Source organism: Colius striatus, chromosome 9 (genome assembly GCF_028858725.1).
Source record: "Colius striatus isolate bColStr4 chromosome 9, bColStr4.1.hap1, whole genome shotgun sequence".
Lineage (NCBI taxonomy): Eukaryota > Metazoa > Chordata > Aves > Coliiformes > Coliidae > Colius > Colius striatus.
Genome location: NC_084767.1, coordinates 32568173 through 32582921, shown reverse-complemented (window position 1 = coordinate 32582921; position 14749 = coordinate 32568173). Strand labels below are relative to the sequence as shown.

The 14749-nt window shown below is 37.5% G+C and overlaps 2 protein-coding genes across 2 annotated transcripts in view; both read left to right on the top strand.

Annotated features, from left to right (window-relative positions):
- The window catches only part of PGAP1 (post-GPI attachment to proteins inositol deacylase 1), a 41125-nt gene extending 34653 nt beyond the window's left edge, over positions 1 to 6472 (top strand). Inside the window, exon 27 of the mRNA XM_062002098.1 lies at positions 695 to 6472. Within this exon, the coding sequence (XP_061858082.1) occupies positions 695 to 833 (139 nt within the window). The 3' untranslated portion in view covers positions 834 to 6472. The remainder of the gene's footprint in view (positions 1 to 694) is intronic.
- A 6105-nt stretch (positions 6473 to 12577) lies between these two features.
- Positions 12578 to 13955, top strand: C9H2orf66 (chromosome 9 C2orf66 homolog). Its single transcript, XM_010200346.2, is given in 4 exon segments — positions 12578 to 12616; positions 12618 to 12680; positions 12682 to 12822; positions 13773 to 13955. Coding segments are annotated over 4 exon segments (426 nt in total).
- Positions 13956 to 14749: the final 794 nt, after the last annotated feature.

Genomic DNA, 14749 nt, shown 5'->3' with positions numbered 1-14749 from the left:
TCCTAAAGACTGGGTAAAATGCATGCAAATTCAACTAAGTGTAGATAATCACTGGTATTTACCTCATGGACTTAGATGAAGTATTTGCTATCTAAGCAATCTGTTGTGTAAGGATTTCTTTAACAGTGACACGGCTCACAGTCCAGAATCCTTACAAATGTTACAGAATCTTAATATATTCAGCAATTACGGTCAAAAAGTTACGAGGAGGAATGAATTCTGAATCATTAAAGTTCTTATAACTTGCCTTTATGGGCATACTTGTTGAAATGTAATGTGCTTTCTGCCATATTAAAAAGTTTAGGGTACTTGGTTTTGCTGATGGGTAGAGCATTTCTTGTTCAGATATAAAATTAGTACCTCATGAAAGAAAGAATATTAACCAATGTAGTTTTGTCTTTTTGAACAGTGTCTGTTAACTCAAATGGTCTAAAACATTAAATCTTTATTTGTTACAGAGAACTTATTTCTAAATTAAAATATTTTAAAATTACGTTTTATTAGCCTTTGGGGATAATTGGTCTTGCCTGTGCATCAGCTGTTATTGCCCATTACACCCGTTTGTTCCATTTTAAAAGTGAACACATTCTTGAAATATATAAATTATTTTTCAAAGAAAGTGAATTATAATAATTGTGTACCTTCTGCACAGATGGCTAAAAAATGGCTTCTTTTTTTGTTTATATTGTTACAGTAAACTCTTGAAGATCGCAGCCAAAGCTCCACTCCCCTTGTCTGTTGCAATGCTGGCCTTTGGACGAATGCATTTATACAAAGTACCACACTTTGTAACGTTTTGTTTCCTTCTACACGCCCTGTGTTGTATTGTGTAACATTCATCCTACATCGGAATAACAGTGCAGCCCAGGAACTTAACGCTGGAGATGGGGCAAATTTCACCAAAGAAATGCCTAGATTAGTATCATCAGTAGTTTACACTACGTGGGAAAGAGGACAGAACTGTGACTACTTTATCAAAAGTTGGTGGTTCTGTTCATGTTGCTTAGAAAGTTTTTCACGGTGGTTTTTTTCCTGACTCTGAAAATTGAGTTAACTGTGTGTGTGTGCAAGCACATAAATCATATTAATGTAAAATCTCAATACTCTGTCTGCCTTGTAGACACTTTGATATTTCACTGTACTCCTTTGTTGAAACAGACTTTTTTTTACTCACTATGCCAACAGTGCATATGTTTTGAACTCGCATCTCTTGCAGGTCTAAATTATGTTGGTTAAAAGTCAACACATTTCAAGAACACTGTGACTATACCAAAAACTACACAGCCAAGAATACTTTTAATAATTTTATGCCATGCTTAAAAGCTGCCACAATTGTGTCCAGAAGAACTAGAATGTACTGCTTATATAGAACTGTTATTTCTATCAAATCATCTGTTCAGTCGGTGCAAGTTGAACATTTGTGAGATTATTGGAAATCTTACACATTTTACTTTTTGTGAGAGTGAGAAAACAACAATAATCTGTGTAGCTTTCTTTTCAGAAAGGATACCAGCAGATTCCAAAATAATTTGCTTTAATGTTTTAAAACATTGCCAATTTTCTCTGGAATTTTGTCGATTCTCTGATCACTCTTTGGACCTTGTCCACAGGTAGAAGGTAGCAAACACTGAGGTATGGTGTGAGTTTACAGTGCAGTAGACAAGGCAGGTTTTTTTCCTATTGCAAATGGAGAATCAGCTGTCTCATAATAAATGTCCATACGTGTAATTAATATGGAATAGTTACAGCACTAAATTAATGCCTTGCCATACAATGCTGACTTCCTCACATGGACAAACTCTTAGCAATAGTGTGAAATACTGACCATGATTATTAGCTCTGTATAAACTATTATCTTAGTGCCTAGATGCTACAGTGACTGCCATTTATAATAAAGCCTAAAAATAGCTATGTGTAAGGAGTTCTGTCCCCCGAGTATGTTTTGCCAACAGAAGAAATCCCAGTAGCCATTAGATTAAAATTATGTATTGATCTTGTGTAGAGAGGAACCTACAATTTGCTTCTGTGTTAACTATCTCTGCTCTGTCCAAGATACCCATTATCTTCATATGGAAATACTAAACCAGCTCAGTCCATAAATAAGAAATCTGCTACTCGTGCTCAATCAATTACATTCTTGATGTAGTAGTACAGCCAGCCTGACCCATTAATTTGATCTTATCTCATTAATCTTGCCTAAAGTGCCTCAGTTAGTCCTAGCATGTTGTGAGGGTCAATTCATTTGTGCTGACAGGAAAAACTTAATTCACACAGTGACTTTCCTAAAGGATGAATGTGAAACAGGCACCTGTTTTGTCTGCTTGTATTCAAGGCAGCAGGTCAAGCTATCAGTAAGTCATTAAAACTGCTTTAACTGAGCAGGATTATTGTAGATAACCAAACCACTGTCACTGTTATCAGTAATCTATGTGCTAGTATTCTAGTCTTAACCTTTTTTAAAAGAAAGTTAGATTATGCATAGTGTTTGTAAATCAGAAAAGTTATTTGAATAGATTTTATCTTGATAGTTTCTAACTGAACGTGTGCTACAGTATATGTATATAAGGTCATTTGTATGTCTAAATATACCTGTAGCTAAATCCACCAGTTGATTTAACCTAAAAATTGCTGTACAGGCATAGAAGAGTAGAGAAGCTTTTCTGCTTTCAAGTAACTGTGGCAGAACTGTATTGGGGTTTGTAAAAGGCTGTCTTTGAAATATGTAGGATCTGATTTCTGTAGAAGATAATTTTCCATGATCTTTGTGGTCCTTTTGGCTAGCTACTGTATTTTACTTCTGATTTTGTCTTGTTATCTTGGGCTCTTGATGTACAAACCTATTTGTTGGAGCTGTTAGTGGAATGAAATGATAATCAGGAGAGAAAACAGTCTTTGTATATAGTAGCTTTGATAGCTTCCAAAATCTGCCACAATATGAAACTTACGAGTTCTAGCAGCATAGAATAACACCAATTTTTAAATTATATCTTTAAAGCTTGGAACTTGTGTTGATAGTTGTTATCACTGTTCATGAAATGGGTTACAGAATCTTGCATTGATTCCTACTTGATTTACAAGATGGAGGTAGGAATAGATATAATCCCGAGTCTGAGATCTCAGATGACAGAATTTATCACATCTTCCTCACTGCTGCTTTTTTTTCAGACATGATTTACCATCCCTGTGGGAAGGAGGGAGAGTGTTACTGCTACTTTGCATTTATATGCATTCTGTGTCCCTTGCTAGATGAAAACTGTCCTCAGAGATGTGCATCTGGATTTTGCAGTGACTGGGAATTGCCTAACTTCAGCTGTTTGAGTGGTAAAGTGTCTAATCCCAACTAGGTTTTCTATACAATTGGTGGAAGTGAATAGGGTTTGAAAAAAGTCCAGAGAACAATTTATTCCATTCTAAGAGAGGATGAATGATCCTACTTGCCATTCTGAAAAGGACAAGATTTTATAACATTCTAAAATTGTTTTCCTGGTAAAATGCAATTATATTGTTTCTTGTTACTTTTGGAGAAGAGACTTCTGTAATGTGAATTTTCTCGTTCTGACACTAATCATAATTATAATTTCAGCAGCAAACCCACCCTAAAGATTTCTAATTGTATATATGAGGAGGTGTAAATATTACTGAAATATCCCTCTCTGTGAATAGGTTGCATTTATAAAACAGCTTTTGGCAAATATATTGTGACCATAGTACCTTTGACTAAATTAAAATTCCATCTTATTCTTCATATTTTAGATGATCTACTCTGTGTGAGACAAGATCAAGACACAAATGAGCTTGTAATAGATTAGACCTCTGCTCTAGAAGGGAGGATTTCTATTAACATGCAGACCTATAGTAACATACATACCTATATTCTGTTGTTCTCTCCTTTCTCAGAACTTGAGGTATTAATTTTGCAAAACTACTGTTGTTCGTCCATGTAGATATTCAACACGTTTAGATGGAGATTATGCCACGTAGTCAAGCATTTAGGTTGAGCAGCTAGAGTACCAAATGTCACTAATTTGAGGTACAGCATGTATGTATAGCAAAGTCTTTCTTGGTGACCTGGTTTAGCAAGGAGCAGGTTTTGCTTGGTACTAGGAGGAGAGAGCTGCAGTGAGGACCCAGTAACGAGTTTTTGGACTCTCCCCTGGTTCCTGGCCCAATCTGACGCCTCTGCCATCACTATTTAGGGACGGGAATTTAAAGAGCTGGTAGGAGGTGTAAGAGTGATACAAGATGGAGGTGACCATGCAGACCAGAGGAGGAAGAAAGGAGCAGCAAACCACAGACCCCTTTGCAAGCCATGGTGAGAACACAGGCTGTACCCCTGCAACCCAGGGAGGGCCATGGCAAGACTGAAAGCCACCAGCAGCTCTGTGTGAGTGTGAGGGACTGTGTGAGGAGGCAGCCATGGCGCAGGCCGTGCTGGAGAGCCTGCGTGCTGCAGAGCAGACCCACACCAGAGGCAGAAAGGAGCTGCAGCCTTTGGGATAAATGCACGTCGGAGCAGCCCGTGCAGGGCTGCCGTGTGCCCGTGGGTGTGTGTGTGGGTGTGGGTGGTACCCCACGAACTTGCAGGGAGGACTGGCGCAGAGCCCACCTGCCCTGAGGAAAAAAGGGCAGAAGCCATCAGGAATAGACTGACTGAAACCCCCACTCCCTGCCCCCTGGGCCGTTCAGGAGGGAGGACATAAAAACACCAGGATCAGGACTCTGAGCCTGGGAAGAGGGGAGGAGTGGGAAGAAGATCGTCTTAAAGGGCTGGTCGAACTCTTCATTGTTATACCACTCTGTGTTGTTTTATTTTGGTTATGTTTGGGGGTTTTATGGTTATGCTTTAGTTGGTGTTGCATTAAATTATTTTCTGTTTTCTTCCCCAAGCCCAGTAGCCTGGTCTGTTTTGTCCTGAACCTTAAGCGGAAATTAAGCTCTCCCTGCCCTTTGGCAATCTTCAGGTCTTTGGTACTTGAGGCTAATTATGGTCTTTTGTTCCCTGATGGGCCTAAACCATGAGGCTTGAACAGCAGTTCTTAGGGAAATCTCCTGAATTACTCTTGAAGTCTGTAATATTTTCTGGTTTATATGATCAAGTGTGTTCCTCAGTCTTATCATGCTGCAATCACAGTAGCTTCACCCATAACTAACAGTTCATAAAAGGTCTACCTTTGTCTGGTAAGTAAAAACCATTGCCTTTTAACTAGACATACCAAATGTACCTTGAAACCGAAGGAATGAATGTTGTCCTAAGGTGGTATTTGGTCCAAAGTTGGCTGTGATATGTTTCAGCATCCTGTTACAAGGAGGACTGGTTTTTGGGTTTTCGTTGAGGGCTTTTGTTTTTGTTTTGTTTTTTAAAAAAAGAAAAAAGCTATAACTGCAAGTTAAGTTAATATTATTTCTAATATTTAGAGTTCTTCTCGGCTTTTGGTTTTGAGTGAGCTAATACATGTAGCAATTAGCAGATTAGTACTTTGGAATTAAGTTTTAAAATAAAGGAATAAGAAACAAACCTCCTAAACATTTTAGTAGTAATACAGCACAAAAGACACAGAGCCTGCCTATATGTTTAGGTGATCTTTTCAACTGTAACCTAACTGGGCTTTCTTTAATGCCAGTGTTTAAAATAATGAGATGTATTGATACTTTAAAAACTTAGAAGGCATTGTTGCATACATCAGTGTGTGTTATGAAGTCTAATTTTTCACGAGTTTGCCAATAACAAGGTTATAAACTTGTTACTTGACTTTGTTCTGAAATCTGATACATTTGCTTTCAGGCTTTCACAAGATAAAGTCAATTATCTGCCTGTGAATAAATGTTAAACATTTGAGAAACTGATCAAGTTTATTCCAAACCAGTTTAGACAGTGGGTTTATTTTTTAACGCAGTGTTTACCTCTTTGTTTTATTTATACTGAGACACCCAGCCATTTACAGACCTTCAATACTTCAATACTTCAATTACTGAAAATGGTTTTGGAAGCGGTTATAATGTCTGTACAATAATCGTGCTGCTGTTTTAAGTCACTAAGCCACTAGAAATTTGTCAGCTGTAAAACAGGCGAAGTTCTTACTGCTTATTTTCCATTCGGTGATGAATGTTAGTCACTTAATTTGCAGTTTTTGACTTCTTATATCTCTTGTTTGTTTTCCCCAGGAGATAATCAAGGTAGCTTTTATGAGCACTAGGCACTGTACTTGTAAAGGTTTTAAAACTTTCATCACCTTTTCTTGGGGAAGCCATACTTTTGTCATCAAAGCTATGTGCTGGTCTTGTATAGCCCTGGAAGTGTGTGCCAATGAATGACAACTGAAAACAGATTCATTTTTATGTTGAAGTAAAACAGTTTTTCTAACTTTTTTTGGAGACAGAACTTTTAAGTTATTATTCATAATAGCATCCTTAAAATCCCTAAAAGTTTCTTTTTAAGCCTTTTACTAATACATCTACTGATGTATATTTGAATTTATGGTACCATGTATTTCAAGCTTTTAATCAGCTCATTTATCTTAAAGCTGAAATAAAATCTATAAAATTAACAGTACTGCTGTTAGAAAGAAATTTTAGGCATTTAAGGAGAAAATTCTATAGCTTTTATTGAAGCAGACCTGCCCAACACCTGAGTTTTTCAGGTGTCTAAGCATGTAACTGCCTCAAATATGTGCTTATTGCCTTATAGCATGAACATCTAAGTTTTTACCTCAATTTCAATTAAGACTTCGGGTCTCATTCTTAAATGCAGACAGATTTTACTACTCATTCTGTCATCTTGTAAGCTTGGGTGGTCTTGCTACAGTTATTGGCAGTTTGTGGTCTAGATTCTGTAGGAATCCGTGTGGTATCAGAGCTAATTTTGTGTTTCTAGAAGTCAGGAACGACAAACGGAAACTTGCCCTTTTGCAGCTGGCAATTGCAGTGGCTTCTCCCGCAGATAGCTGTTGGTGGCCGTGCTGCTGCCATACTAAATGGCCCTGCGGAGATACACAGCACCTGGCCTGGTTCTGCTCAACCGTGGCACGTTTGTTGAAATACCAGCAAAGACATTTCTTCCCTCCAACTTAAATAACTTCAGGGTATATACATTAAGAATCAAACGTGCGGATATGTTGATGTTTAGTTTTGTAAAATGCCGAGTGGACTATTTTGGGATCAATTCAGGCTTCGGTATTTTTCTCTTACACACTTTGAGTGTAAAAACGGTACTTGAGATTGCAGCACCCAACAACTGAAATATTTTACAGAAGTCTGTAAGTACTACAAATGACATATATGAGAGTGCCAGACAAAAACTGAAATGTGGAATTTCTCACTCTGACTTTAAACTTACTGCTTTCTAGAGCAAGAAAGATACTGTGCCTTAAACCAGTAAACGAATGCACTCTAACTGCAGCCTGTGGACTCCTGTAGCCTTATATTTGAATGTTGAAGTTGACCACAAATATTTGTGTGGATCATACTGAAACTTGATTTTGGGAAAATGCTTTGAATAAATTCTTTTTACTTCCTTTTTGCTAGGCTTACAGAAACGAAGATTTATTATAAGTACAGTGCATTTGTGGCCTGGAACCACACCAATCAAAGTCAGAAAGCTTAGGCTGACTTAATTTCTCAAGCCTTTCTTTTGTGACAAAAAATTAAAAATAAGGAATGATATCTAGTCTCAGATATCTGTTTCAGTTTCAAAGTCTATGTGTCAAATTCCTTAAAAAAAAAAAGTTGATTAGTTTATTTGAAATAAAAGAAGTCTTCTAATTGTAGTTGAAGCAAAATACTGTATTTTAACCATGGAGTATCAATACCTACACCAGCATGGGAAGAAAACTAGACAGGGAATCGAGTTGGTTGGTTGTGTTAAAGCTCCAGAAGTTTTGAATGATGAATGTTACTTTCTAAGAAAAGTATTTGTCTATAGAACCATGACAGGTTTTGTGGGGAGAAAAAAGAAATGTTTATACATTCTGTTGTTCTCAATTAATTAAAGAAAACTGTAGTCAAAATCTTAAAGTCTCAGTTTGATACAGTAAAAGGAGGTATATGTGTATCTTCTAACACGCTGAGCTAAGGAAAAGACAGCACTGGCTTTCCTTACGTCTCTACTGGATTCCTTGTAAGTTTTGAAGAACCTCCCCCCAAATTCTAAGTTCCTTCTCAGTACTATGTCACACAATCTTGAATAAAGATGTCATTTCAAAGCTTATCATTGGGCTGTGAATATTTAGATATGCATACTAAATGACTGCATGTCAACTGATCACTGTAATTGCTTGAAGCAATACAAATCTAAGTTATAAACCTTATTTTACTGAGAACTAACTTGAACCTGGCTGCCACAATGCTACTGATGCTGCGGCACAACAGATAACATGGAGTTTTTGTGTCTTCCCTGCCACTTCCTTCTGGATCTTAGTTTAGGACTTGTAAAGCTTATTCCAGTCACCTAGCTTTCTCTTCTTTCTTTTATGATGATGATGTTTCTGTAAAGCAAGCCACTGTTGATTTCCTAGCCTTGGGAATGTTCTAGTATTAAAATAATTTGAGAGTGCAGAACTACTTTTAGGGCCTTTGTGTATAATGATTAGTCTAGAAAAACTGCGTAACCTAGGCCTAGTGACTTAATCACCTACTTACCTTTTAATTGTTTTTCCAAGCAAAAAGACAGAATAATGTTGACCAAACTTTATTTTGGGTAATTGGAGGGGTGGGAGGGGACTGTAGTTTGCTGGACTTTAAGAGAGCTTAAAAGTTTGAAGAACCCATTTGTAATGTTAGGAAAAAGCAATCACTTCACAAGTAACTCATGGTTCTAACTCTGTTTTCAGTTCTCACAGAGCTAGTGTAAATCTGGTGATGTAGGTGGAGCTAACTCTTAGGGGTTACAGGTTTCTAGAGATGTGACAGGATCCTATCTATAAAAGCTTGAATAATGCTGTAATAAAGTATTATTCATATTAAATTGTTTCTAACTGAATTCTCGGATACAGATTACGCAATGCATGCTAAGCTTTGGCAAAGTCCTTGTCTTGTGAGATGCTGAGAAGACCTTGGAGAACAGGTATTTCCAGCTAATGTTGCTGAAAGCTGAAATCTCAGAATCTTTAAAAACTGTGCTTTTTTTTGTTGAAGCTGAGGACAACTTGAGTGGGAGCTACTTTGGGATGTTTGTATTTGGTTTAATGTTTTTTCTGACTGCAGTGTATACTTCATATGTTTTTATTTGTCGTTTTTTAACCTAAATGTGCATGACTTAGAGCATACTGTATAACATATGCTCTGCTAAATAAACACTTCTTTGTATTTTTGTATGGTGTTCTAACATGGTTGCATTAGTACAAATGGTTGTAACTCACATAAAGTGCCATTTACCAGTCATACTCTGTACAGTGTTGTGGATGTCACCTGTAGTTCTGTTGTACAAACATGCTAATCAGTGTCATGGTGAATGTTTGCCTTTAGTCTCCACTCAGGTACTCACTCACGTGGAGCAGTGCTTTGAATTGGTGCTTTTCCTTTCAACTTGTAATACTTGGGCTTCTAAGCAGAAAATAAAACCAGTGATGTGTGGAATAAAAACAGCATTGTGGTTAGAGCAGTACTTCACATAAAGGACCCTTTTTCACATCTCAAGAAGAGTACAATAAAGATTACATCTTGATGAAACTTGTCTCAATATCTTAACCCACATGCCTGAGGCTGTTTTACCTGCCTTGCACTCCTGGATGGAAAATGCAATAAAATAGATAGTATTTGTTGAGTAATTCAGATTATATAGGTCATTAGATGCATAGAATTTGTCCTCAGCTAAACTAATTTGTTTAAAATTTGCTTTTAGCTCTAGAACGAGATTTTTGTCTTTTTGAAGTAACATATATGAAAGTAAACAAGCATGATGGATATTATTTACTGTGCTCTAAAGGTTATATAATTAGTATAACCACTTTCCAAAGATCCCATTTACTGAAGATGTGTGACTATATACATTATTTGGCAAGAGAAACTATTGCGTAACTTTGGCTGCATTAAAAAGGCAACACTAGCTCCTGTTCTCAAAGGAGGATGCAATTTTGTCCAATCAGTGTACCTATACTAATTGTGTGTTAATATGAGTATGTTCACCTATGTTGTCAAATATAACTCCATTTCACTGAGGAGCTATAATGAAATTATCTTAAAAAACCAAAAAAACCTCACCACCCACCAAACTAGCAAAACACTAAAAATGCCACACAAAATTGACAACTCACTCCAAACAGACTTTTAGCTCAGTTTCTCAAACACTTTTAGATCAGGAAGAAACAAGTTTGTAAGGATTTTTTTTTTTTTAAGACAACTCATAGAAAATATATGTGAATTGAATCTCTTGTATATCTGCGAACATCGTCAGTCAACCAAACTGCCTCAGGCCACAGAATCACAGAATGGTAGGGGTTGGAACGGATTACTAGAGTTCATCTAGTCCAACCCCCCTGCTGAAGCAGGCCCACCTAGATCAGGTCACACAGGAATGCAGCCAGGCAGGTTTTGAAACCTTTGGAGAAGGAGACTACAACCTCCCTGGGCAGCCTGTGCCAGGGCTCCCTCATCCTCACAGTATATTTCAATGAGACTTTTTGTGTTCCAGCTCCATCCCATTGCCCATTGTCCTGTCATTAAATACAATAGAATAAAGTGATGCCCCAACCTCCTGACATCCACAATTCAGATATTTGTAAATATACCCCCTCAGTCTCTGCCCCCCCAGTCTCCTCCAGACTAAACAGCACCAGTTCCTGCAGCCTTTCCTCATAAGGAAGATGCTTCAGTCCTCTGCTCATCTTGGTGGCCCTGTGCTGGACTCTCTCCAGAAGTTCCCTGTCCCTCTTGAGCTGAGGAGCCCAGAACTGGACACAGGACTCCAGATGAGGCCTCACTAGGGCAGAGAAGAGGGGGAGCAGAACTTCCCTCGACCTGGTCGTCCCACTCTTCTTGATGCATCACGGAATGTCATTGGCCTTCTTGGCCCCAAGGGCACATAACTGACATGTATAGTTTACTGTCCACCAGGGACTTCCAGGACCTTCTCAGCAGAGCTGCTCTCCAGCAGGTCAGTCCCCAGCCGCTACTGGTGCATGAGGTTGTTCCTCATGAGGTGCAGGACTCTGCACTTGTCCTTGTTGAACCTCATGAGGTTCTTCATTGCCCAATGAATGGCAGCACAGTTTCTAGTCAGAAATAAATATCTAAAACTAGAGTAGATAATGGCCAAAATCTTTAGTTTGAACATGTCTGTTTAGTGATATATTTTATGTTCTACTAACTAAAATAACATCTAAATAGTGGAGAAAAGGTTTTAATGAAAATATAAGCAAAAAATTTGAGCAGCTTTGAGATGAAGAATGGTATCAAATAAGACTGAGGTAAATAGGCATAGTCCTCTTTGCAATCTTAGTTTCTAGACTGACAGGAGGATATTGACTGGTGATAGAGTAGGAAAGCAATGCTTCCATTAAAATGGTATTAAATAGATAAATAAAATGTGGTTTTGGCCCTTGAAACAGACCTTACTTTTCTTTCTCCAATGTCAAGTAAATGATCCATATTTCATCTTGCTTGAAAACCATACAACCAGCTGTAATTATCTGTTAGTCACCATTCTAGAGATATGGCTAATTACTTTTAATTAAAAGTAATATTTTGATACCACTCTGCTATCTCTGGGAAGCATTTTAAACTTACTACATGCTTACCACTAATTTTCTGCAGTACATCTTAGGGAGAAGGAATTTGCACTGCACCATTCGATAGCAACAGGTCTTAAAGAGTATTAAGGATGAATTTCTCAAGAGTCAGTCTGTCATGGATGGAAATGGAATCATTACTGTATTTTTGAATTCCTGCTAACGTCATTGACACCCACCTACAGTCCACTAGAAATATAAGTGCAGAGATCAATTTGTTCACAGATTACAAGGAGGCTAACCAAGAAGGGGCAAGCCAGAGCTAAATTCACTGGTAAGATTTATTTTAAAGAACGGGAAAAGGGGAATGATTTCCTATTTTTCTTTCCCTTGAATCAAGTTGTGACCAGATCTAGGTGAACCTGCTTCCGCAGGGGAGTTGGACTAGATGATCTCTAAATGTCCCTTCCAACCCCTACCATTCTATGATTCTATGAAATGAGTCTCTAGTATATTATACCATGCTGTATTGCACTTATTAATATATGTAGTAGTTTCATGAAATTTTAGAAATTTATCTGTCTGAGTAGTTTCATGAAATTTTAGAAATTTAGCTGTCTGGATCTCAATCTATAATTTTTCATGCTCTGTGGAGCACACATAGATCTGATGCTGTAACTCATCATCTGGCTTTATGTAATAACAAATGGAAATTTACAATTGTAAATATTTTGTGTTAAGTGTCATACTATAGTCCCTCTGAAAAAGAATCCAGTGTCTAGAAGTAGCTTTGGTATGGAAAACACTTCTTTAGAATAATTTGTTCTTCCTAGTACTAATGTACTAGGAAAACAGGTAAAAACTTGCTAGCATGCTGATGTAATCTGCAGTAGGCAGGTTTTCTGTGCCATGAAGAAATGATTCGCAGCACTCCACTGGATTGTCATGCTTTCTCTATTTGTTGCCAGTGACAGCTCTGTAGGACTTAAAGAGCCTGGTTCATTGTCCTTCATACAGAGAATCCGTTGATCTCTTCAACATGTGGAAAGTAGTGCTCCTGGGTCTATACGTGGTATTGGCTGTGCGAGGATTGGCAAAGGGTGCTCCTTTCCAACCAGAAGAAAAATGGAAGCCTCTAGATAACCCTAGAAACAGAGATCTGGTAAGGAAATGCTACAAGAAAGATAGCCTAAGTTTTGTGGGAGGTTTCTGTTTTTCATGAGTATTTTTATCCTCTAAATGTAAAGGTAAGAGGAGCTCTTTAAATGTAGTGTTAGTAACCATGCACTTCTAATAGTCAATAACCACAACTGGATGATCATTCTTCAGTCAAGATGTACCCTTTAACTGAAGAGGCATTCTTAGTGTGGGTAGTTCATAAGACTTCCTTATATCTCCATCCAGAAGCTTTAGTTTTCAAAAATGTATTTTGATTATACAGCCACTCATTTTATGAAACAGAATATGAACGGTTATTATGTTTCTCTCAAATGTGTACTCTGATGATTGTGTATTGTTTCATTTTCTGAAAGTACAAATTAGTTTGCATTTGACACACTGTTGGGAATAGTGGCTAAAGATCTGAAACTTAATTACATCAAAAATATAATTAAGAGAACATTTGCAAGACCATATAAGGAATTTGTGAAGGAAAAAAACCCCCAGATTCCCATGATTTTTTCCTCACTGTTTAAAGAAGCCCTAATTTCTACTTTTAAGTGATCTAAGGGGCTGGTTCAAATCAATTGCCTACTTTTGCTAACCCTTAGAGAACATTTTTCTTAGGGAAATATGTAAATGAACTGTACTGTTTGCTCTCAGCAAGAGATTTGCTGTGCCCATTTTATAAGAGATACAGTTTGAATCTTCCATGGTTCTGTGGGGAGCACAGATGATCAGTAGATAGTTGGGTGGTCTTTCAACACCACATAAGGTGTACAAGCCATGGACCAAGTGGCCATGTCTGACTTACATTGCCTGTATTGTACCAGTTTATGATCGAAATAGAGGATTTCATCCCACATAGGAGCAAATAGTACATGTGCTTTGTGTCAGCAGAAATAGTTAATCTCCGTTGGGCATGCTCTATTTTCACATATGCAATATGTTCAGTTTTTCAGAACGCTCCAGGCTTATTTTTCGGGCAGGGGTCTTGATCTGAGAAAGCTCCCAGCTACTTTCACTATGAACAACGATGGACCAAGGCCTGTGATGTTCTATTCAGACCCAATTGCTTCTGCATTTGCAGATTATGAAGAAAGGAAAAATTCTTTTCCAAATGTTTTCAAAGGCTGAAAGATTCTGCTGACCAAGGTAAAAGAGGATCCCTTTTCCTCTAACGTTGTTCCATATAACCAAGAGAAAGATTTGGATTCAAGGGGTTCCTGCTTCAGTCTGAAGTACAAAAACAGGTTTTTTTTCAGAAGAAATTAAAAATATAGTACCAGAACTCTTTTCTGAACTTGGTTTAAAATTGAGATGTAGAATTATGAGGTATTTACTACAACAAAATGACGCAAGGTGCTTGTGCAGACCTATATAGACCACGCTTTTTTTTTCCCCCCTTTCATCGTTTTCTCCCCTTTTTCATGTGTAGAGGAATTTTGAAAAGGTACAGATAACAGAGAATGCAGGTGCTCAGAAGGGGTATTTCTGACAATGTTACCAGGTGTTGGTTTAAACCATAGCCTGGCTGCATACAAATATTCCTGTATTGTCTCACATACTTTTTTTCTCCTCTGTTTTTCAGACCTTAACTTTTGAACTTTATGCGAAGTGGTAACCTTCACAGCAAAATATCACTGCTTTGACTTTTTAACTCTTGTCCTGACAATTTTAAAAGTTCCTCTTTAACAGTTTCAACCTGTGGAATCTGTTGTCATGCTGCAATTAGCATATTTACTAATTGTCTATTGACAAATGTGTTATGTTTGGCTACTCCAATTTGCCTAGCAGAATTCTGTTTTGTTTAAATGTGAATGAATGAGTTCAACATGCTTTTAACTACTGCTAAATGTCTTTGTTCGAAATTGGTAAATAAATTTTACCTTTTCAATTTATTAGAACTGGATATCATAAAGTGTTTGGCA